The 22726-nt window shown below is 47.0% G+C and overlaps 2 protein-coding genes and 1 long non-coding RNA gene across 3 annotated transcripts in view; 2 read left to right on the forward strand and 1 right to left on the reverse strand.

Moving 5' to 3' along the window:
• The window catches only part of LOC116980360 (interferon-induced GTP-binding protein Mx3-like), a 281647-nt gene that overhangs the window by 238596 nt on the left and 20325 nt on the right, over positions 1-22726 (forward strand). The window contains exons 9-15 of the mRNA XM_033032513.1: positions 11367-11505; positions 15197-15395; positions 16163-16241; positions 18878-19000; positions 20419-20563; positions 21204-21362; positions 22281-22357. Coding sequence (XP_032888404.1) covers positions 11367-11505; positions 15197-15395; positions 16163-16241; positions 18878-19000; positions 20419-20563; positions 21204-21362; positions 22281-22357 — 921 coding nt within the window. The remainder of the gene's footprint in view (positions 1-11366; positions 11506-15196; positions 15396-16162; positions 16242-18877; positions 19001-20418; positions 20564-21203; positions 21363-22280; positions 22358-22726) is intronic.
• LOC116980363 (interferon-induced GTP-binding protein Mx3-like) overlaps positions 1-22726 on the forward strand; it is a 445599-nt gene that overhangs the window by 223865 nt on the left and 199008 nt on the right. The window lies entirely within an intron of this gene.
• Positions 13071-17874, reverse strand: LOC116980368. The gene is made up of 3 exons (XR_004413945.1): positions 17865-17874; positions 17428-17431; positions 13071-13104 (listed from the first exon to the last, which is right to left on the reverse strand). It is a non-coding gene; the product is annotated as an uncharacterized LOC116980368 (long non-coding RNA).

Here is a 22726-nt window from a genome sequence, read left to right on the forward strand (position 1 = left end):
AAGTTGGTATTTAATGCAGCGATTGTGATTTAACTGATAAGAGAGTTTGGAGACTGAATAGGATCGAGTGGTTTGAATAATTAAACAGGAGTGATTCGGAGATAGTTGAAAGGAGGCGATTGCTGGAGTAGGTGTGAATCTGAAAGATCGTTGACCATTGTGTGGGAGAGATTCCATTGACCTTGGAGTCTGGGAGGAGTAGTGAGAAAAAGAGGTGTTAGTGTCTGGAACCTTTATTTTGAAATTTGTGTTTTGTCCATTGTTCCGAGATGGGGAATGTCTCTGAGAAGGAGCGATCAAACAGATTGGAAAACCGGATAAGGATAATTTGCGGGGAGCTTCCAAATGAAGCGTAGATAGACTGAGGGGATTATCGGGGAAATTAAATGCAATTTCCAAAGACCAACTTTGGCCGTTGAGCGGAATTAAGTCTTTAATCGGGATAAACTATGTAGAGACAATCGTTAAAAAATATGGGAATAGTAAGAAGTAAATGAGTTAATGAGATGTGGAAAATATTCTTCACTAAAAGAAAAATAAATAAATAAATTGTATTACTGTCCACCCTAAGAATGGGGCTTGTAAATTGGGAAAGGAGAAAACCATAGAACTGATCCTTCTCAGGACATTTCAGAGCGGGGACCAAGGAGAATTAGCAAGCCAAACAGCAGGAGCGGGAGGAGAGAATGCCATCTTTCGGAAGGGAGACTGCTGAGACAGCTCTTAAAGGGAAGGTGCCGAGGGAAATTAATAGGGTAAATTCTGTAAGAATGAGAAAGGGTCTGCACATCTTGAAGGGAGCGATATTATTATATGCCAGGTTGTGCAGAATTCTTCGGAGTAGATATGGAGCCACAGTGTCCCTCACACAACTCTCATGTTCCCAATTCAGAGGAACCGTGCACAGCTTGCAAGCGGGGCACACGGGAGGAGTCAACGTTAACTTCGGCTCCTTCCCCTAAATTTAAATCTGACATAGAAACATCAGGAAGAGATCTTCTTTCTCCTAGGATTGCCCCACGGGTGGAGGACAATAGGGGAAACCAAGGAGCTAGAAAGAAGACTTCATCGATACGGGTGCCAAAATTAATTAGGGATTCCAGTAGTGAAAGAGTAAAATAATCCTTCTTGAAGTACTGGGATAAAACAAATAGCCTTTCAGTGGGTGAGATAAGGGGAGAATATGGATGGATTGGTCCGGACATCTATCTATATTATTAAAAGTCTGATCTTGACCGCTTTTGGCTCGCTGTGATGTGATTTCCGAGAGAACGCCGCCACCTACGGCCGTCATTTTTGGCCACCTCGCTCAGAGCCCCCCTCCGGAGGATTTTTCCCATCGATAAAAATTCAGAGAGATATTAATGTTTAAAAAAAAATCCCCATTCTCTCTGCTGCCCCAACTGGCGGCAGGAGGGCGGGACTATAAAACCCGGAAGTGTAGTCCCTCACTCATTCTCTGCCAGACCCAGGAAGCGAGAGGATCACGGCTCTCTGAGCTGCTAATAACACTGAACGCACGTCTACTCCACGGTGCGTCCCCTCGATGCGGCTGTAAGGTGGCTGCTGCCCAATTGTTTGCCTTGCCTTTTTAACAAGTTTGTGTTCACAAAATGAATTTTGGTTGTCGGGTGGCTGCTGCCCAATTGTTTGCTCGCCTTTTTTTAACAATGAAACGCCTCCTAACCGAAAGGAAGGGACGCCTAAATTCAAACTAACCGAAAGGGCGGGACGACTAAAAGCCAACGAACCAAAAGTCTGCGTCGCCTAAAAGCAAACTTACCGAATGGCCGCTCTGTCGAAACGCCACCTACCCGAAATGCGGCGTCGCCTACAGGACAAAGTACTGACTGCTGCTCAACAGAAAAGTCCAATAACGGACTTGACGTTGCTGGGGAGCGGGACTTGTCAGTGATTGGTCCAGACCCCCGCGTCAATCACATCACTGTGAACACATGAACATTGTCCCAAACCTCCCGACCCGCAGCCCGGCTAACCATGTTCCCGAATGTAAGAACGATTTATACATGTAATACATGATATACATTTATACATGTTTAATTAACTGGTGTATATCATGTATTACATGTATAAATCGTTCTTACATTCGGGAACATGGTGTGGGTGTGGGTGTCAAAGTCCGGGTGTCGGGGAGGGGAATCACCCTGGTGCGGAGGTTAGGGTCCGATGGCGGTGCATCGCGGTCAGTGACTGTGGAGATGGAGGAGAGAGAGAAGGGGAGAGGGAGCGGGTGAAGGGGGAGAGAGAGGAGGGATAGAGAAGGGAGAGAGGGGGGGGGGAGGAGGGGAAGAGAGAGGAGGAGAAGAAAAAGGAGAAGAGTGGAGAGAGAGTGGAGAGAGAGGGGGAGAGAGTAGAGGGGAGAGAAGAAGGGAAGAGAGGAGGGGAAGAGAGGAGGGGAAGAGAGAGGAGGGGAAGAGAGAGGAGGGTGGAGAGAGAGAAGGGACGAGAGAGAGGGGGAGAGAGGGAAGAGAGGAGAGAGAAGAGGGAGATGGGAGCGTGGGGTTCATTTTCCCACACAAGCCATAGGTGACTGGGCAATCTGAACCCAAGCACCAAGTTGAAAGCAACCAAAGGTGTGCATCGCTCGGGACAGCCCCCACTCTCCCATGGCCACCCTCCGCGGGCTGCGGGTCGGGTGGAGCGGAGGTTTGGGACAATGTTCATGCCTTCACAGTGATGTGATTGACGCGGGGGGTCTGGACCAATCGCTGACAAGTCCCGGCCCCCCCGTTATTGGACTTTCTGTTGAGCGGCAGTCGGTCCTTTGGCCTGTAGGCGACGCCGCCTTTCGGGTAGGTGGCGTTTCAACAGAGCGGCCATTCGGTAAGTTTGCTTTTAAGCGATGCAGCCTTTCAGTTCGTTGGCTTTTAGGCGTCCTGCTCTTTCGGTTAGTTTGCATTTAGGCGTCCCATCATTTCATTTAGGAGGCGTTTCGTCTTCGGACTCTTTCGGTGCATTGCCGTTTCGGCCTCGTTTCCATTCCGTTCTTTGGCTTCAGCTTCTTGTCTGTCGGCGGTGCGTCCACACACGGATCGTGCCAAAGAAGCAGCAGGGCCGTTACAGTTTGGCACCAGCGATGTCTCAGGAGCTGCCAGAGCGAGGTTGTAGACAACAACGAACTGCCTTAGGGGCTCCGACTCCGGATTTTCTTGAGGTTTACTCCAGGAGCCTTTTCCATGGCTAAATTTGACCACAAGGCAGTGGTGGTTTTATCTAGGAGTTTTCCCTCTACTAGATGGACTGCCTTCCCAGGCTGACGAGCCCCATCTGCCCGGGACTTTGGATAAAATTAATAGTAAAGGAAATTGAATGTTTAAATTTGAACAACTGGGAATTCTACAGGAATTGGAATGGAATTGTATTATTCGCTACAAAGCTGTGGAATGAGAAAGATTAAATGGGCATTGAAATTTGAAATAGTAAATTGAAGGCTGAGACTGAATTTGGTTAAATTGGAACATTTATCATGGTTTGCTTCAAATTAAAGTCACGCCTGTTGGGGGATCTGGACCAAACACAGCTGAAATTTATATGATTACCTGTCACCAGATATCTATATAAATAAGTCTCAACTTGACCACTTCCGGGCTGCGCTGTATATTGATTTTAGAAAAAACGCTAGCCTATATCGCTATGATTTTTGGCCATCTTATGCAGAGTCCTCATCCGCTGAGGCAGCCCTGGGGAATTTTCTGATCGATGAAAAATAAAAAAGTTTTGAGTGTTTAAAAAAACCTTGAGATCAGCTGATTGGTCCTCTCGCCAGTCAATCACCATGATGAAAGTAACGCCCCTTCCGGGGAGGGCAGGACTATAAAACCCCGGATGCCTGGACGTGGGTCGGTCACTCTGGAAGATCATGAGGAAGAGGCCACAAGTGTGATTCTAAACTGTCAATCAACTGAATTGTGAGTCTGCAGTGTACTTTGCAATGAATGATTTGTTAGCCCTAAATGAAAGTGCAATGAGTTGTTTGGCCTGCCCTGTGCTTGAAACTGCAATGGAAATGAAATTAAAATGCAATGAGCTGTTTGGCCTGCCCTGTGGTTGAAAGTGCAATGGAAATGGAAGAAATGAAAATGCAATGAGCTGCTTGATGGCAGATGTGCAGGAGTGGGCGCCGTCTGTGTATGGCAGCCTGCCCGCAGTCCGTCTCTTCACCTTTTAAATTTTTTTTATTTTAAGTCCTGTTGAAAAATGTTAGTTGGAGGTCTTTTATGTGGTGGGTGGGGGTGGGGAAGGGGGAAACTTTATTACTTAGTCCCCTACCTGGTCGGAGAGGCAGTGGAAATTTTTGATTCTGCTGTGGGGGGACGTTTGTGTTGAACTCTATAATGTGTTGTGTCCATTTAAAAAAGTTTTTTAAACCTTTTCCTATGGTTTGTATGGAAACTTATTATTTATTTTATGTAAAGCACTTTGGCGTCAATGCGAGTTGACTTAAAACGTGCTATATAAATAAAACTTACTTACTGTTTGGCCTGCCCTGTGCTTGAAACTGCAATGGAAATGGAAATTAAATGAACATGCAATGAACTGTTTGGCCTGCCCTGCGCTTGAAACTGCAATGAAAATGGAAATGAAATGAACATGCAATGAGCTGTTTGGCCTGCCCTGTGCTTGAAACTGCAATGGAAATGGAAATGAAATGAGCATGCAATGAGCTGTTTGGCCTGCCCTGCGCTTGAAACTGCAATGAAAATGGAAATGAAATGAACATGCAATGAGCTGTTTCGCCTGCACTGTGCTTGAAACTGCAATGGAAATGAAATGAAAAGAAAATGCAATGAGCTGTTTGGCCTGCCCTGTGCTTGAAACTTCAATGGAAATGAAATGAAAATGCAGTTAGCTGTTTGGCTTGTCCTGTGCTTGAAAATGCAATGGAAATTGAAATGAAATGAAAATGCAATGAGTTGTTTGGCCTGTCTTGTGCTTGAAACCGCAATGGAAATGGAAATGGAAATGAAATGAAAATGAAATGAGTTGTTTGGCCTGCCCTGTGCTGGAAATTGAAATGGAAATGAAATTAGTTGTTTGACCTGCCCTGTACTTGAAATGGAAATTAAATGAGTTGTTTGGCCTGCCCTGTGCTTGAAATTGAAATGGAAATGAAATGAAATGAGTTATTTGGCCTGCCTGAAACCACTCATTTCAGCCTATAAGGCCCCTATTAGCCGAGAAACCAGTCCCTTTTGCCCAAAATGCCCGTATTAGACTAGGAGGAGCATTTTGTCCTAAAAGGCCTGTGCCAAGCAGGAAGTCCAGAAAAAGTGCCTTTCACTGAGATTTCACTTTTTTTTTAAAAAAGATTCACTTCGGCCCATCTGACCTGTACTAGCCCAGGAGGAATCCCTTCGGCCCATTAGTAAGTATTCTTCCTGCAAGTATTAAACTTCACCCCAGTATTTTTCTCCCTCCCTTCATTGGCTCCCTGTCCAGGTCAGGATAGACTTCCCTCCTTCATTGCTGTGATCTGCAGAAAGAGATGAAAAATGTCTAAAATTGATTCTCCAAACAGTCCCTTCTTTATCACAGAGTCAAAGGTCAAAGGTCAAAAAGGTCAAAAACTTTATTTGCCATTTGTGTTTACACACATAGGAACTCTTGTGCGGCTATTCAGAGAGTCAAGTCAAGTCAAGTTAAAAATTAAAATTAAAAATTTAAAAATTTTAAAAAAAATTAAAAAGACACACAGAAGACACATACAGCATTGTAACTTGCACAAACCCTATATCAGGACATCAGTTCATTTTGTTTTGTTTTGGCCAAGAGTCTCACTGTTGCAGGGAAGAAGCTCTTAAAAAAGCGTGTTCTATTTGTGGCGATACTGTCCGCTCGTCTGTGCCTGAGGTTGTATGTGCAGTTTTTGTGTTTGAGCAGGGAGTGAGCTGGATGTAGTGTGTCTCTAATGATTCTCTCTGCTCTTTTTTGACAGCGCTGTGTGTAGATTGTGTCCATGGAGGGGAGTTCAGTGTAGTCTCTCACAAAGCCTGCGTGACTGAGCTGCCAACCCACCAGGCCTGCGTGACTGAGCTGCCAGCCCACCAGGCCTGCGTGACTGAGCTGCCAGCCCACCAGGCCTGCGTGACTGAGCTGCCAGCCCACCAGGCCTGAATGACTGAGCTGCCAGCCCAAGAATCCATTCGGCCCACAATGTCCATACTAGCCCTCTATAAACCAGTCCCTTTAGCCCACAACACCCATACTAGCACTCCAGAAAGCCCTCCCCCCACTGGCCACCAATATTGGAATTGGTGGAAAGGTGGAATATTGCGTTGGAGGACCAGCCCTCCCGTGTGAACATGGGATCCAACGGGTCCCACTTAGTCTAGTACATAGTATAACACCATGTGAGTATGAAGAAGGCTATTTAGTGTCGATCCTAGAATACTAAAGAATATGTTATGGAACAGATAGGATTAGGGATAATAGAGCAATAGTAATAGAAAAATAATAGGTTCAAGTGAAATAGAAATAGTGAATGTGTGGGAAAGTATGAGTGCATGATGGTAACCTGCTTTGTCCCAAGCTTCTTAGGATTTTCTAGGGTTTAGGTTCGACTGTGTAACGTGATGGAAGACTGGGCAGCAACACAGATGGAGGGAATTCGCGCCAAGAAAAACTCGGGAGGTGAAGGCTCCTCAGACAGAACTTGTCAAGTTATGCCCATGAAAACTCGGGACGCTTTACAAGATTCTGAGAAGAAACATCATCATCTTGTGTTACTGATAGATGGGATGCGACTTCTGTATATCTGGTTAGCTGATTATTGAGCCACTTTGGTTATCATTAATGATGGGTTATCATTATGATAAAAGGAAGGAATGTTAATCCTGGCTAGATTGGACCAGCTAGGACTTCAAAATGGAGTTAAGTTTCAGGGTTGCTGGGAGATTTGGTCAAATTGGAATTACTCTCTACAGAGCAGGGACACGCTGCAAAGAGGTGCCAGAGTGTCTGTAGCTTAGATTAGATAGCCTTTATTGTCATTCAGACCGAAGTCTGAACAAAATTGAAGCAGTCATACATACATACAATACAATAAAAAACAACAATAAACACATATTAACATCCACCACAGTGAGTCCACCCAGCATCTCCTCACTGTGATGGAGGCAAAAGTCTTAGATCTCCAGTCTCTTCCCTCCTCTTCTCCCTCTGCGCTGAGGCGATACCTCCCGGGCGATGTTACAACTGTCCCGCGGCTCAAACACCGCGGCCCGGGGTGGTCGAAGCTGCCGCCCACCAGTCCTGCTGACACAGCCGCTGGCCCGCGGCCGAACCCCGGACTCAGGCCACCGCCGCCAGAACACCGTCCCAGCCACCGGAGCACCGTTCCAGCCCCGAGCTGGATCGCCCTCACGTGAGTACCGTTACCGTCTCAGCCTCGCGCCAGGCCGCCCCGACATGGGCGCCGCTCCTCCCTCAGGCTGGGCCGCCCCGACATGGGCGCCGCTCCTCCCTCGGGCTGGGCCGCCCCGTCATGGGCGCCGCTCCTCCCTCGGGCTGGGCCGCCCCGACATGGGCGCCGCTCCTCCCTTGGGCTGGGAACGCTGTACCTCCCCGAGCTCGGCCACTCCGACGGGAGCACCGTTCCTTCCTCGGGCCAGGCCGCCCTCCCGGGAGCGTCACAGCCCCTCACGAAAGCACTGTTCCAGCCCCGAGCCGGGCCGTCCTCACGGGAGCGAGCCCAGTGCGAGTCCTGGCGGGCTCTGCCTCCTGAGCCTCGAGGTCGCCAGCTCCGCCATTAGGCCTCAGCGCAGACGGAGGCAGAGAAGGGGAATACGACAAAAAAGTTGCATTCCCCCGCAGGGAGAGACAGCAAGCCCCGTTTCAACCCCCCCCCCCCCAAAACACAATAACACAAAAAACACAAAACAAACAGGACTGCCGGAGAGCCGCTGCAGCCAGAGCCGCGCCGCCACTAGTAGCTTAGATACAATTTGCAAGCAAAGAATGGGAGTCTCTGCAAACCCTGTCAATCTGGTGCAAAATGCATAGAATGGACTGGATGGCTGCAAACCAGACATACACCTTGTAAATAGTTGTAAATAATGATGCAGAATCTGACTTTGCCAAGTGTTGATTGGATGAGGTGTTGAGCCTTGTCTGGGTTTTCTGTAAATCAGTGTAAATGTTTCCAAGTACAAGATTCAAGAGTGTTTATTGTCATGTGTCCCAGATAGGACAATGAAATTCTTGCTTTGCTTCAGCACAACAGAATATAGAATGCATAAATACAGAACAGATCAGTGTGTCCATATACCATTGTATAAATATATACACACATCAATAAATAAAACAGATAAAGTGCAAATAAACAGATAATGGGCGATTAATGTTCAGAGTTTTGTTTGAGTTGAGTTCAATAGCCTGATGGCTGTGGGGAAGAAGCTGTTTCTGAACCTGGACGTTGCAGTCTTCAGGCTCCTGTACCTTTTGAGGCAGCGACTGTGATAGATCCCCTCGATGGTAGGGAGGTCAGAGTCGATGATGGACTGGGCAGTGTTTACTACTTTTTGTAGTCTTTTCCGCTCCTGGGCACTCAAGCTGCCGAACCAAACCACGATGCAACCGGTCAGCATGCTCTCTACTGTGCACCTGTAGAAGTTAGAGAGAGTCCTCCTTGACATACCGACTCTGCGTAATCTTCTCAGGAAGTAGAGGCGTTGATGTGCTGGCACCAATTGGTCAGTCGATTGATCTCACTTCTATACTCTGACTCGTCCCCATCAGTGATACGTCCCACAACAGTGGTGTCGTCAGCGAACTTGATAATAGAGTTCGCACTATGATCGGCTACGCAGTCATGAGTATAGAGTGAATACAGCAGGGGGCTGAGCACGCTGCCTTGAGGTGCTATCGTGCTGATTGTTATCGAGGCTGACACTTTTCCACCAATTCGAACAGTCTGAGGTCTGTGAATGAGGAAGTCAAGGATCCAATTGCAGAGGGATGCGCAGAGACCCAGTTCTGAGAGTTTGATAACCAGCTTGGAGGGGATGATTGTATTAAATGCCGAGCTATAATCAATGAATAACAGCCTGACATATGAGTTTTTGTTGTCCAAGTGATCCAGAGCGGAGTGGAGAGACAGCGAGATCGCATCCACCATTGATCTATTGTGGTGGTAAACGAACTGCAGTGGGTCCAGGTTTTTATCGAGGTAGGAGGTGATTTGTGCCATGATCAACCTCTCGAAGCACTTCATCACCACCGATGTTAGTACCACTGGTCGATAGTCATTGAGGCACGTCACCTTGCTCTTCTTGGGCACCGGTATAATTGATGCCCTTTTAAAGCAGGTGGGAACCTCGGTCCTCAGAAGTGAGAGGTTGAAAATGTCCGTTAAAACTCCAGCCAGTTGGTCCGCACAGGTTATTAGAACACAAGCCAGTACCATCAGGTCCAGCCGCTTTTCGAGTGTTCACCCCCCTGTAGGATCTTCTGACGCAGGCCTCTGACTGTGACTGAAATACCATCACAGCGAATGGGGGCTCGAGAAGGAACATCAGTGTTCTCCCTATCAAAGTGTGCGTTAAACGCATTGAGCTCGTCAGGGAGTGATGTTTCGCCGACATTTGAGCTGCCTCCTGATTTCGCCTTGTAGGAGGTGATTGCATTCAGGCATCGCCACAGTTGCCGAACATCTGTCTCATCCTCCAGCTTGGAGCAGAAGTCCCTTTTGGCCTTTTTGATGGCCTTACCAAGGTTGTATCTTGACCTTTTATAGACCACTGTATCATCAGACATGAATGCCCGGTGTCTGGTCTTCACGAGAGTGCGGATCTCAAAGTTCATCCAAGGTTTCTGAATGGGAAACACTCGGAAGGTTTTTGTAGGGATGCAGTCCTCCACACACTTCATAATTAAGTCTGTAACGACTGTGGCTTATTCATTCAGGTCCGTTGCCGAGTCCCTGAACATTGCCCAGTCTACAGACTCCAAACAGTCCTGGATTTGTTCCTCTGCCCCCCCCCCCCCCCCCCCCCCCCCCCCGACCAGCTCTGTACAGTCCTCACCTCCGGGGGTGTGCTCTCTAATTTCTGCCTGTAGGCAGGAAGAAGCAGCACATATGGTCGGATTTACCAAAGTGAGAGCGAGGAATGGAGCGATAGGCATTCTTGATGGTGGTGTAGCAGTGGTCGAGGGAGTTGGTGGAAGTTAGGGACTTGCTTTATTGAAGTCCCCAGCTATGGTGGTAAACTCGTCGGGGTAAGACGTCTGGTGTTTGTTGACCACGGAGTGCAGCTCCTCCAGTGCCAGACGGACGTCTGCCTGGGGTGGGATGTCAATATGATGGAGGTGAATTCCCTCAGAAGGTAGAAGGGGCGGCACTTCACTGCCAGATGTTCGAGGTGTGGAGAGCAGGAGTTGGACAGGACTGCCACGTCTGAGCACCACGCAGAGTTGACCATGAGACAGACGCCCCCTCCTCTCCCTTTCCCAGATGCCTCTGTACGGTCTATACAGTGGATGGAGAACCCTTCAGGCTGGACCGCTGAGTCTGGGGAGCTGAGGGTGAGCCATGTCTCTGTGAAACACAACATGTTGACTTCCTCTCGAGGTCCATTGTGAATACAATGTATTGAACTGTTGTATCGTTGGGTTAGGGAAATGCCTGTTATGTATGGGGTTAATCGATTTCTGTAATTCGGTTATTGAGAGACCACCCCCATGTGGTTTGGACGCTTGAGGTCCTGAGACATATAAAAGTCTGCGATCACGAGGCTCAGCGTCGATCTTCTGGAGGAGCGCTCGGGACTGCGTGAACTTCTGGAGTGCTCTGTCTGCACGAGGCCGAGAGGGCTTGAACAGGCAGACGCGAGGATCGAACCCGCGGTGGGATAGGTGCAGTGTGTGATCTGTGACGCGCTTTTGGTAAAATAAAATTTAGTTGTTTCAAGTGCTCGATTCAATGGTTTTATTGAAACTAGACTGGGGGGGAAGCTTAGAAACGAGCAATTATCATGGGAAGAAACTGAAGATCTCGGAGAAAACCCACATGGTCACGGGGAGAACGTACAAACTCCGTACAAACAGCACCCCGTAGTCTGGATCGAACCCGGGTCTCCGGCACTGCAAGAGCTGCAAGGCAGCAACTCTACCGCTGTGCCACCATGGCCGCATTATACATCTGATTATACATCTGTATAAATACATCAAGCAGCATTAAAGCTGCCACTGCATTGAGTTTGGCAAAAGTTAAATGTAATGCTCTGTAAAAGCAAAATGACAATAGTTTTGTTGTCCATTGCACTTGTGCCTGAAGTGCTTGTGCCTTTACAATGTGTAGATGTCAACATCTTCATGGTTCTATAACTCTGTGGTCTGCTTTATTCCAGATTAAGAAACTCATTAGATTGTTTATTCAGAAACAAGAGACAATTAACCTTGTGGTCGTGCCTTGTAACGTCGACATAGCAACCACAGAAGCACTGAAAATGGCACAGGAAGTGGACCCTTCTGGAGGCAGAACTTTGGGTAATTGCATACCCTTCCTCACTCCACTCCCCCTTCACCCAGGTACCCAACACAGGCACAATGGCCTGCAGTAGGCTTCATATTTTGAGTAGGCCTCAGCAGCATCTCCCTTGCACTATCCCTAAACATAGAAACATAGAAAATAGGTGCAGGAGTAGGACATTTGGCCCTTCGAGCCTGCACCGCCATTCAATATGATCATGGCTGATCATCCAACTTAGTATCCCGTGCCTGCCTTCTCTCCATACCCCTGATGCCTTTAGCCACAAGGGCCACATCTAACTCCCTCTTAAATATAGTCAATGAACTGGCCTCAACTACCTTCTGTGGCAGAAAATTCCAGAGATTCAAATGTTTTTCTCATCTCGGTCCTAAAAGACTTCCCCCTTATCCTTAAACTGTGACCCCTTGTTCTGGACTTCCCCAACATTGGGAAAAATCTTCCTGCATCTAGCCTGTCCAACCCCTTAAGTTTGTATAAGATCCCCCCTCAACCTCCATATTATGGTCACTCTTGCCCAAGGGGCCACGCACAACAAGACTGCTAACTAACCCTTCCTCATTACTCAATACCCAGTCCAGAATAGCCTGCTCTCTCGTTGGTTCCTCTACATGTTGGTTTAGAAAACTATCCTGCATACATTCCAAGAAATCCTCTTCCTCAGCATCCCTGCCCATTTGATTCACCCAATCTATGTAGATTGAAGTCACCCATTATAACTGTTTTACCTTTGTTGCATGCATTTCTAATTTCCTGTTTGATGCCATCCTCAAATCCACTATTACTGTTAGGTGGCCTGCACACAACTCCCACTAGCGTTTTCTGCCCCTTAGTGTTTCGCAGCTCTACCCATATCGATTCCACATTGTCTAAGCTAATGTCCTTCCTTTCTATTGCGTTAAATTTAGGATTAAATAAAATAAAGGCTTCTACTTCTTTCTCTTGTGTATTCATCTAACTTCTCCTTCAACTTGTATGTCAACCACAAACCACCTTGTGATAGTTGCTTCAAACTTTTGCTCTCCATTCCTGCTCTCCTCAAGGTCAATCTTTGGACTCTGTTGTAGGAGGGAATTTTGTGTTATTCCCGTCTCCTGAATCTGGCTTTACTTAGGGCCCAGCTGAGAAATATGAGGTGCTGTTCCTCCAATTTGTGCTGGTTAGTCTTTTCAAATGAGGCAGAGGTTCACTTCCACCGCCTCCAACCTCATCTACTGTATCTGCTGTTCCAGGTGTGGACTCCTATATATCGGTGAGACCAAGCACAGGCTTGGCATTTGTTTCTTGAACATATCCGCTCAGTCTGCCTAAACCTACCTGATCTCCCGGTTGCTAACACTTTTACTCCCCCTCCCATTCCCAATCCGACCTTTCTGTCCTGGGCCTCCTCATTGTCGGAGTGAGGCCCAGCACAAATTGGAGGATCAAAGGCTCATATTTCCTTTGGGCAGCTTTCACCCCAGCAGTATGAATTTAGACTTCACTAACTTTAAGTAACCGTTCCTTTCCCTCTCTCTCCTTCCCTCACCCTTCCCAGTTCTCTGACCAGTCTGACTGTCCCTCTGATTACTTTGTGTCTCTATTTGTTTTGTTGTCACCTTCACGTAGGTAACAACGATCTTTCAACATTTCACTTGATCTGCATCTCTTTTGATCTTTTACACTTCCTTATCTCTGTAACTCCCTCTCCCCTGACTCTGAAGAAGGGTCTCGAGCTGAAATGTCATTCCTTCTCCCCACAGATGCTGCCTGTCCTGCTGAGTTACTCAAGTATCTGTGTCTATCTTCGGTGTAAACCAGCATCTGCAGTTCTCCTACACAACCATATTGCCCTCAACTTAGCGTACCCCCCAATGTTTAATTTAACTAAACTAGCTGTGCTGTGGAACCTAAACACCGTGATAAATCTATTTACTGCCTCACTAACATCCTTAGGTACCATACGTTGCCCATTTTTACCATCATACTTCCCACGTCTATAAGCTCGAGGGTTAAACACATTACAAACTATTAATTTACTCCGATAATGTCTGTGTACTACAGCTATACACTTGTACTATCTCTAATATGATAATCTAAAATGTATCTTTTAAGTTTAGAGATACAGCGCAGAAACAGGCCCTTCGGCCCACCAAGTCCACGCAGAACAGCGATCCCCGCACTTTAACACTATTCACGCACATTAACACGGCATGTTTGTGATCTGGAATCAGTTAAAGACTGCGCTAGATAATGCAGCATAGTCTGAAGAAGGGTTCCAATCCGAAACGTCACCCATCCATTTTCTCCAGAGATGCTGCCTGACACACTGAGTTACTTGATCCCACCACTTGCCACATCTTCCCATCTCCTCCCTGTCTGCTTTCCGCAGAGACTGCACCCTCTGTAACTCCCTGGTCAATTCGTCCCTTCCCACACGAACCATCCCCTCTCCTGGCACTTCTTCTTGCAACCGCAGGAAATGCTACACTTGTCGCTTTACCTCCTCCCTTGACTCCATTCAAGGACCCAAGCAGTCTTTTCAGGTGCGGCAGAGGTTCACCTGCACCTCCTCAAACCTCATCTATTGCATCCTCTGCTCTAGATGTCAGCTGCTCTGTGAGATCAAGCGTAGGCTTCGCCCACCACCTCCGCTCAGTTTGCAATAACCAACCTGATCTCCCAGTGGCACAGAACTTCAACTCCCCCTCCCATTCCGAATCTGCCCTTTTTGTCCTGGTCCTCCTCCATGGCCAGAGTGAGGACCACTGTAAATTGGAGGAGCAGCACCTCATATTTCGCTTGGGAAGTTTGCACTCCAGCGGTATGAACATTGACTTCTCTAATTTCAGGTAGTCCCTACTTTCACCTCCCCTTCTCAGCTCTCCCTCAGCCCACTGTCTCCACCTCTTCCTTTCTTCTTCCCGCTGCCCCCCACCCTCACATCAGTCTGAAGAAGGGTCTCAACCCGAAACTTTGCCTATTTCCTTCGCTCCATGGTTGCTGCCTCGCCCGCTGAGTTACTCCAGCATTTCTGTCTACCACTGTGTTATCTCAGCACTTTGTGCCTATGTCTGGTAGAAACCAGCATCTGCAGTTCCTTTCCACGCATGGAACAAGCTGTACTGTTTAACACAGACCTTGAGAGTACAATGAGACAGACCCAACCTGGAAGGAACAACATTAACTAAGATGGTTCCCTATTTCTCACAGTGTTCATCCCCGGCATCTACCATCAATGATCCCCACTATGTTCTCCTTGTCTCTTTTAATTTAGTCTAGAGATACAGCATGGTAATAGGCCCTGCGGCCCACTGAGTCCGGACCGACCAGCGATCCCTGCATATTGACACTATCCTACACACACTAGGGACAATTTACATTTATACCAAGCCAATTAACCAACAAATCTGTACGTCTTTGGGGTGTGGGAGGAAACCGAAGGTCTCTGAGAAAATCCACGCGGTCACGGGAGAACATTAAAAACTTCATACCGACAGCAGACGTAGTCACGATCAAATCCAGATCTCTGGTGCTGTAAGGCAGCAGATGTGCCACCATGCTTATGTTGTACTGAACCGTACACAAAAATGAATTTCACTGTACCTCGGTACATGTGACAAATATAGTTCCATTCCAACTTCCTTATAATTTTAATTGCCAGCAAATTAATTCCATTATCTTTCCCTTTGTTTTCTTTTAAATTTGAAGGTATTTTGACCAAACCTGACCTGGTGGACAAAGGAACAGAGAAGAACGTAGTTGACATTGTGAAGAACCTGACAGTAAAGCTGGCAAAGGGTTACATGATCGTTAAGTGTCGTGGCCAGAACGACATCAATGAAAATATAACACTGGTGGATGCAATCGCAAAGGAAAAGGCATTTTTTGAAGACCACGAACAATTTTGGTAAATGGTGAAGGCTTGTTTTCCATTAAGTGAAGTGTAGATGGCAGAGCGTATAAATGGTAGACACCTAACATGCTTAGCACTTCCCATTTACATGTGCAAACGCCCTTCATATCAAGCTTGCACCAAATAGTCACCTTGCAGACCCAGGACAACATGTGCCATTGAGTCAAATTTCACACCCAAGTTTGGTTTAGTAAGGGATACAGTGAGGAAAAAGGCCCTCGGCCCACCGTGTCAGCACTGACCAGCGATCCTTGCATATTAACACTGTCCTGCACACACTAGGGACAATTTACATTTATACCAAGCCAATTAACCTACAAATCTGTACATGTCTTTGGAGTGTGGGAGGAAACCCATGCAGGTCACGGGGAGAACGTACAAACTCCGTACAGAAAAGCACCTGTAGTTGTGGTCGAACTTGGGTCTCATGAGGTCAGAAGTGATAGAAGCAGAATTGGGCCATTCGGCCCATCAAGTCTACTCCGCCATTCAATCATGGCTGATCTATCTCTTTCTCCTAACCTGACTCTCCTGCTTTTTCCCCATAATCCCTGACACCCGGCGGGTCTCTGGCGCTGCAAGGCAGCAACTCTATAGCTGCGCCACAGTGCCGCCCTTGGAAGTTCGCTTTGCATCAACTTTGCATCGCTTTGTTTTCCGTCTGCAAGCAATGTAAAATTGTTTGATTGTTATTTTGCCAACATCTTGCAATGTTTCAACCTTGACCAAGGTATTCTCTTTTTCACAATTGCAATAACTAGGCCACTATTGGAGGAAGGAAAGGCAGGCATCCCAAATTTGGCCATTCGGCTTACAAAGGAACTGGTCAACCACATTAATGTAAGTTTTACTTTATAAAAACAACCTCCATTTTCATTGATGTCGGGGTTGTGCTGATCAGCTACATTTTAAAGTAATTCAGCAATGTTCATCTTGAGGCCTGTCAGTAACTTTGGGATATAAACAAATACAAGGCTATATATACAATACTATGGGAACGCGCATGGGCCCTAGCTATGTGTGCCTCTTTGTAGGGTACGTCGAACAATCCTTGTTCGAGACGTACCGTGTCCCTATCCCCGAACTCTACCTTCGCTATATCGACGACTGCATTGGTGCTACCTCCTGCACCCACACACAACTCACTGACTTCATCCATTTCACCACTAACTTCCATCCGGCACTCAAATACACCTGGACCATTTCCGACATTTCCCTACCATTTCTTGACCTCACTATCTCCATCGCAGGTGATAGACTCCTGACCGACATCCACTATAAACCCACTGACTCCCTTGGCTATTTGGACTACACTTCTTCACACCCTGCTTCCTGTTGGGACTCCATCCCCTACTCCCAATTCCTCCATCTACGCCACATCTGCACCCAGGATGAGGTGTTCCACACCAGGGCAACGGAGATGTCCTCATTTTTCAGGGAATGGGGGGTTCCCCTCTTCTACCATAGATGAGGCTCTCACCAGGGTCTCTTCTATGCCCCGTAACTCTACTCTCACTCCCCATCCCCCCCCCCCACTCGTAACAAGGGCATAGTCCCCCTTATCCTCACCTTCCACCCTACCAGCCGTCACATACAACAAATAATCCTCCGTCATTTTCGCCACCTCCAACGTGACCCCACCAATTGCCACATCTTTTCATCTCCTCCCCTGTCTGCTTTCCAGAGACCGCTCCCTCCGTAACTCCTTGGTCAATTCGTCCCTTCCCAACCGAACCACCCCCTATCCGGGCACTTTCCCTTGCAACCGCAAGAAATGCTACACTTGTCGCTTTACCTCCCCCCTTGACTCCATTCAAGGACCCAAGCAGTCTTTCCAGGTGCGGCAGAGGTTCACCTGCACCTGCTCCAACCTCATCTATTGCATCGGCTGTTCTAGATGTCAGCTGCTCTACATCGGTGAGACCAAGCATAGGCTTGGCGATCGCTTCGTCGAACACCTCCGCTCGGTTCGCAATAACCAACCTGGGCTCAGCACTTCAACTCCCCGTCGCATTCTGAATCCGACCTTTCTGTCCTGGGCCTCCTCCATGGCCAGAGTGAGGACCACCGTAAATTGGAGGAGCAGCACCTGATATTTCTCTTGGGCAGTTTGCACCCGAGCGGTATGAACATTGACTTCTCTAATTTCAGGTAGTCCTTACTTTCTCCTCCCCTTCTCAGCTCTCCGTCAGCCCACGGGCTCCTCCTCTTCCTTTATTCTTCCTGCCCCCCCCCCCCCCCCCACCCCACCCACACACACATCAGTCTGAAGAAGGGTTTCGGCCCGAAACGTTGCCTATTTCGTTCGCTCCATAGATGCTGCCTCACCTGCTGAGTCTCTCCAGCATTTTTGTCTACCTTGGGATATATAAAAGTGGTTTTATTTAACTCCAGCGCTCTTGGGAAATTCTCCGGGATAAACGGCAGTCATATTTTTGGTGTTGTGACGTGGAAACCTGAAACCCCGAGCTCAGGTGCTGTCTGAATGGAGTTTGCATCTTCTCCCTGTGACCACGTGGGTTTCCTCCGGCTGCTCCAGTTTCCTCCCACATCCCAAAGACGGGCACGTTTATATGTTAATCGTTCTCAGGAAATTGCCCCAGTGGGTGGGGAGTGGATGAGAAAGTGAGATAACGTGGAAGTAGTGTGGACGGGTGGTCGATGGGCGGCGTAGACTCGGTGGGCCAAAGGGCCTGTTGCCGTGCTGTATCTCTAAACTCAACTAAACATAGAAACCAGGCAGATGTTGCTTGGTCAGCACTGAGATATTGTTGCTGTCCAAAGATGCCATCTTTCAAATGAGATCTTAAAACAAGTAGACAGGTTCACAGGTGAGTTACAGTAAGTATTACGCTCCAAAGTTGAGTTTCATTTAGTGATACAGCACGGAAACCGGCCCCTTGGCCCACTGAGTCCGCACCAACCAGCGATCCCCCAAATTAACACTCGTACACACACACTGGGAAAAATGTACATTTATATCAAGCCAATTAACCTACAAACCTTTACGTCTTTGGAGTGTGGGAGGAAATCGAAGATGTAGGAGAAAAACCCACGCAGATCGCAGGGAGAACGTACAAACTCCATACAGAGAGCACCCACAGTCAGGATCGACCCTGGGTCTCTGGCGCTGTAATGCAGCAACTCTACCGCTACGCCACCGTGCTGCCCTAAGTTCTAGACAGCATTTATCCCTCCGTTCCAATAGATTGCTGACGTGCGACAATGGTTGTATTGTTTCTGCTGAATTTTTGTTTTGCTTTGAATCTTTGTTCAAAAGTACTGTATTGACATGTAAAACTTTCTGGGTTAGCTCGTGACCATAGAAGGCTCTGTAATAGATACGTAGGTACTGGTCTTCCTTCAGAGGAAAGGGATGGTGGAATAAGCTGGGAAGTAGACTGCAGTGGTGAGCACCAGAATCGGCAGACTCTCAAAATAGTGACCCTGTTGATGGCTTAATCTGTCTTTTCAAGAAATCATTGCCTCACTTGCGAAATGAAATAGAAACCAAGCTGAACGAGTCGTTGCAAACCCTCAAGAAGTACAGCCACGCAGTCCCCACTTCTTACTCCGAGCAAATAACATTCTTAATCGAGGTAAGGCCCTCTCTGTTTCATGGCTGTGTTTAGTCTGTTTTGTTCCACAGCAACATATAGGGGGTAAGCGAGGCTGGAACTGTGCTCAGCCTTCCATTTCATTCCTCTGCGTCGAAGAGCAGGTTCGCTTCCAAAAGTTACATTTCAGGTCAAATTTCAATCTGAGGAGTCACTGGAATGACCATAGGATGGGAATGAACTGAATTCAAAGTGGGTTTCAATGAGACTTCCCCCACCTCCCCTCCCTAGCCTTCTAAACTCCAGCGAGTACAGGCCCTGAGCCTTCAAAAACGCTAACATTTGGTCACACATGGAAAGTATGTCAAAACGGTCTAAATCTGAAAGTGGCCCCCTGTTCCTGGGCATTTTCCCCCCGGGTGTAGTTCAACATTCTGCCCCTGCATGTGGTCCAAGCTGTTATTGAAAATACTGAAAATCTGAAAATATAGCCCTGCGCCTTCCCGTCTTGATCTCCCTCCGATTCCGGGAGTGGAAATACTGACCACCACCACCTACTCCAGCACAATGTTCCAGGTCCATAAGCCATCAAGAGTGCTTTATTGCCACATGTCCCAGATAGGACAATGAAATTCTTACTTGCAGCAGCACAACAGAATACGTAAACACTGTAAACATAATAATAAATGAGAAGAAAAATGTTTAGTGCGTGTATACACACACTCATACATACACATAAAAAATGAATAAATAATAATGGTGATAGTCATAGCAGCAGAATTAGGCCATTCGGCCCATCAAGTCTACTCCACCATTCAATCCTGGCTCATCTATCTCTTCCAACTAATCCCATTCTCCAGCCCTCTCCCCATAACCTCTGACACCCTTCCTAATCAAGAATCTAACTCTGCCTTTAAAATATCCATTGACTTGGCCTACCACAGCCTTCTGTGGCAAATAATTCGACAATTCTAAAAGAATGTCCTTTAATTCTGAGGTTATTACCTGTGGTCCAAGACTCTCCCAGCAGTGGAAGCAGCTTCTCCACATCTACTCTATCTAAGCCTCTCACTATTTGGTAAGTTTCAATGAGGTCCCCCCACATCCTTCTTAACTACAGCGAATACAGACCCAGTGCCTCAAAAACATGGATAGGTGATGTTTTGGGTCGGGGATGACACAAAGTGCTGGAGTAATTCAACGGGTCGGACAGCATCCCTGGAGAACGTGGATAAATGATGTTCCAGGTTGAGACACAAGGGTCCCAACCCGAAGAGTCACCTATCCACGTTCTCCACAGATGCTGTCTGACCTGCTGAGTTACTCCAGCACTTTGTGTCTTTCCTTGGTAAAACAGCATCTGCAGTTCCTTGTTTCTTCAAAAGGTGACTTTTTATTGGTTAATGCTTTTCTACATGCGTGTGCTGGTAACTTCACAAAACTTGTGATTTATTTACCAGAAAATCAACAGCTTCTGCAACCACATAAAAAATCTGACCTTGGGAGAGGAACCTCAGAACCAGATAGATGGCGTGAGGTACATCACCAAAGTACGAAATGAGTTTGATGAATGGAACACATTCCTGAACAAGCGTGTATCAAAATGTGAGCATAAATATATTTTGATTGACTGATGCTTTATTATCACATGCACCTGTCTCATTGTGCTCTCGAGGTCTGTGTTAACCAGTACAGCTTGTTCCACGCGTGGAAAGGAACTGCAGTTGCTGGTTTCCACCAGACATAGGCACAAAGTGCTGGAGTAACTCAGTGGGTCAGGCAGCATCTCTGGAGAAAATGGATGGGTGACGTTTCGGATCGGAACACTTGTTCAGACTATGCTGCATTATCTAGCGCAGTCTTTAACTAATCCCAGATCACAAACATGCCGTGGTGAATGGTCAGGCCCTGGGGAGTGTTGTGGAACAGTGGGAGCTAGGAGTGCAGGTGTGTAGTCCCCTGAAAATGGTGTTGCAGGTAGATAGGATGGTCAAGAAGGCTTTCGGTACATTGGCCTTGCATCAGTCAGGGTATTAAGCATAGAAATTGGGATATTATGTTGCAGTGGTATGATGTATGGGTGAGGGTGCAGTTGTAGTATTATATTCAGTCTCGGTCACCTTACCAGAGGAAAGATTTTGTTCAACTGGAAAGAGTGCAGAGTACCTGACTATTATTACGACCAAATGCATGATTGGAAAAGAATATATTTTTATTAAGTTATACTTTTTTTTTGCACTATCAGTCCAAACTCACTTGACAAATGTAGTTGACGAATATGAAAACTCATACCGTGGAAGAGAGCTGCCTGGGTTTGTCAACTACAATACCTTTGAATCCTTCATTAAGGAAGAGGTCTCTACACTGGAAGATCCAGCGATTACGAAACTGAAGACAATCACAGGTATGTGACTGCTATGCGTAAGGTGTACTTCTTTGAATTGCAAGAACACTGGGCACCCAAGCAGGAACATGCATCAAAGGTAATGGATACTTCAGGCTTAAGCCTGTGACAATGAGCGTATTGCAATTCATCACCATATCCACAGCAAAAAGGCTGAATGATTGCTTTGTTAAACTAAAGTTAGACACAAAATGTTGGAGTAACTCAGCGGGACAGGCAGCATCTCTGGATAGAAGGAATGGATAGGACAGGTTTGGAGGGATATGGACCAAGCGCAGGGAGGTGGGACTAGTGTAGCTGGGACACGTTCAATGGTGTGGGCAAGTTGGGCTGAAGGGTCTGTTTCCACACTGTATCACTCCATGACTATGAATGGGTGACATTTCAGGTCGTTAAACTATCCTTGCATGAAACATTTGCAAAAAAGTGAAAAGCTTTTTTGTTTCGTGTTATCCAGTCATTGAAAATACAATGCATGATTACAATCAAGCCATCCACAGTGTGCAGATGGAGGATTAAGGGTATAACTATGAGTGCAAGGTAAAGTCCAGTAAAGTACGATTAAATATATTTTTACGGAGTGCATCAGGGATAGATGGGAGCACAAGACCACTCTAGTTGGTGGGTGGATGGTTCGATAGCTTGATAACAACTGGGAACAAACTGTCCCTGAATCTGGAGGTGTGCGTTTTCAAACTTCTGTACATCTTGCTCGATGGGAAAGGGGAGAAGAGGGAATGACTGTGGTTGGATACTTTGTAACTTGTGTAGGAAAGAATTGCAGATGCTGGATTAAACCGAAGATAGAATTTGTTCTCACCCCACTCTTCCCCCCCCCCCCCCCCCCCCCCCGGTTCCCCACGTTGTCTTATCTTGGTTATCAGTTATATGTGTGATGTCGTCTTTTTACTATTGCAGAAATCACAAGGGATATTTTTACGGTCATTGCCGAGCAACATTTCAGTGCCTTTGGTAACCTGTTCAAAGCTGCCAAGGTACAGTACACAAACCTTCTGCCTTTCGGTAATGGAGTTTTGGGGTTTATAGACAATAGATGCAGGAGTAGGCCATTCAGCCCTTCGAGTCAGCACCGCCATTCAATGTGATCATGGCTGATCGTCCACAATCAGTACCCCGTTCATGCCTTCTCCCCATTTCCCCTGACACCACTATCTTTAAGAGCTCTATCTAACGCTCTCTTGAAAGCACCCAGAAAACCGGCCTCCACAGCCTTCTGAGGCAGAGAATTCCACAGATTCACAACTCTCTGTGTGAAAAAGTTTTTCCTCAACTCTAAATGGCTTACCCCTTATTCTTAAAATGTGGACCCTGGTTCTGGACTTCCGCTACATCGGGATCATGTT

The sequence above is a fragment of the Amblyraja radiata genome, chromosome 14 (assembly GCF_010909765.2).
Source record: "Amblyraja radiata isolate CabotCenter1 chromosome 14, sAmbRad1.1.pri, whole genome shotgun sequence".
In the NCBI taxonomy this organism is placed as follows: Eukaryota; Metazoa; Chordata; class Chondrichthyes; order Rajiformes; family Rajidae; genus Amblyraja; species Amblyraja radiata.